The 1,577-nt window shown below is 48.4% G+C and overlaps 1 protein-coding gene across 1 annotated transcript; it reads right to left on the bottom strand.

Annotated features, from left to right (window-relative positions):
* Positions 1-559: 559 nt before the first annotated feature.
* On the bottom strand, positions 560-1,291 carry Pmar_PMAR017848 (conserved hypothetical protein; the record flags this gene model as incomplete). The annotated part of the gene is made up of 4 exons (XM_002765744.1): positions 560-614; positions 679-746; positions 789-908; positions 1,172-1,291. Coding segments are annotated over 4 exons (363 nt in total), but the record flags the coding sequence as incomplete, so codon positions are not given.
* Between the last annotated feature and the right edge of the window lie 286 nt (positions 1,292-1,577).

Here is a 1,577-nt window from a genome sequence, read left to right as displayed (position 1 = left end):
GCCGAATCTGAAATATAGTGTCCGAGATTAAATGTGCCCGGCTTACGAATGTTCGGATCAGAGATGACCATTATGACGAACGTGTTGGGAGTGAAGCGATCAATTATGGCTAGAAAGTCGGAGTTGGAGAGGTCCAAGGAGTTGAAAGCAGCGTGGTGCTTGCTGAGTTCAAGATTCGTTTAGCGTTGGAACAACTCCAAGGCTGGCTCACTTGGCACTCAGTTTGAGCTACTTCACAATATTTGATATCCTCTCGAACCGATGCGGGTCGGTCATGTGCTTCGCAGTGTGATTGACAATGACCAGAAAATTCCTGGCAGGAACGTAGACTTCTCAGACAAGACCACCTGACACTCCCATAGGCTTCCACATCGCGTACTCTCCGCCGACCTCTTCAGCTTCCACAGCACATGCGAGATTGGCAAGCTCTCTCTGCAGCTCGTCCATGTTGGGAATCAGCAAATGAGCGCTCTCTCATCAAGCTCTGGCCACCACACAAATTATAATACTCCTTTTATCACTACACTTAACGATAGAGTGTCTCGTCCCAGGTGCTTGTCTAGAAGATCTGGGTGATTATACCAGCGAAATATGGCAGGAGCAGCTCAGAGTAACTGATGACAGCAAAACCCGTCGTGGGAGATTCTCACGTTAGATTCTAACAGTTAGAACGACTACTGCTGTTCGCAGCGAGCCTCTCGGTCGTTCTCCGGCACGAGGTCGAACTTGTAGAAGAGGACGTAAACCTGGGCCGTTATGAACCAAGGATGATCTCGCAGGAGAAGTACATGAGCTTCCTTGGATAGAGACCGCAAAGACTTCATATAGTTCTTGAAGTAGGTGAGTCCTTCTTCAGCATCTCTTTGGTCGTTACCAGCGAGAGCAGCAACATATATCATCACACGCACCTGCTCAGCAAGCTTCGTCATTGGTATTTTACCCAAAATATGAAAAACACTAGTGAAAAATACATTCTAAGACTACTACATAACTTGAATATCGCTTTTTAATCGGGTATTACGCCACTTCCCGTGAAATGGGTGAAACTCCATTATTGCGTTTAACTACTAGCTCGCGACTGAGGGCCTTCTCGTTCTGCGCGTCGAAGGGTGTTTCCTCGAGACCATCGGTTGGATTGAAATTGAGAATTTCCCCAAAGGGTCGCTACTACATTGCGGGAAATGTGGTCCTTCTGGCTCTCGAAGTAGTTCTCCATGAAGACGTCCTGTCCTCCGTAGTCCCACAAGGTCAAGGTCACATTTCCGAGGAACCTCAGATGACTGTGCTCCACCTAAGGCGAGATCGACCTCAGAGAACAACGGAGGGAAGATACGCATCATTAGCTGGTTGGTCGGATGCAGCCTAGTGGTCTCCCGAGCTGAAAATCACAGACAGGATAAAGCGTCGCTGAACATCGCGAAAAATCAACAAAGTTGGAGGCCTGGGAGGGGCTTTCCGTAGTACTAAAGTGATTTGCGAGGATGATGGACCACATGCTGGTCTTGCCCGCTCCTGCTCGTTCCATCAACAGACCTCTTTCCACTCGAGCTTGCACTGAGATTGTTGATCAGAGAGAC

This window comes from Perkinsus marinus (assembly GCF_000006405.1).
Source record: "Perkinsus marinus ATCC 50983 genomic scaffold scf_1104296974800, whole genome shotgun sequence".
NCBI classification, from domain to species: Eukaryota; Perkinsozoa; order Perkinsida; family Perkinsidae; genus Perkinsus; species Perkinsus marinus.
This window is presented reverse-complemented; position numbering and strand designations above follow the sequence as displayed.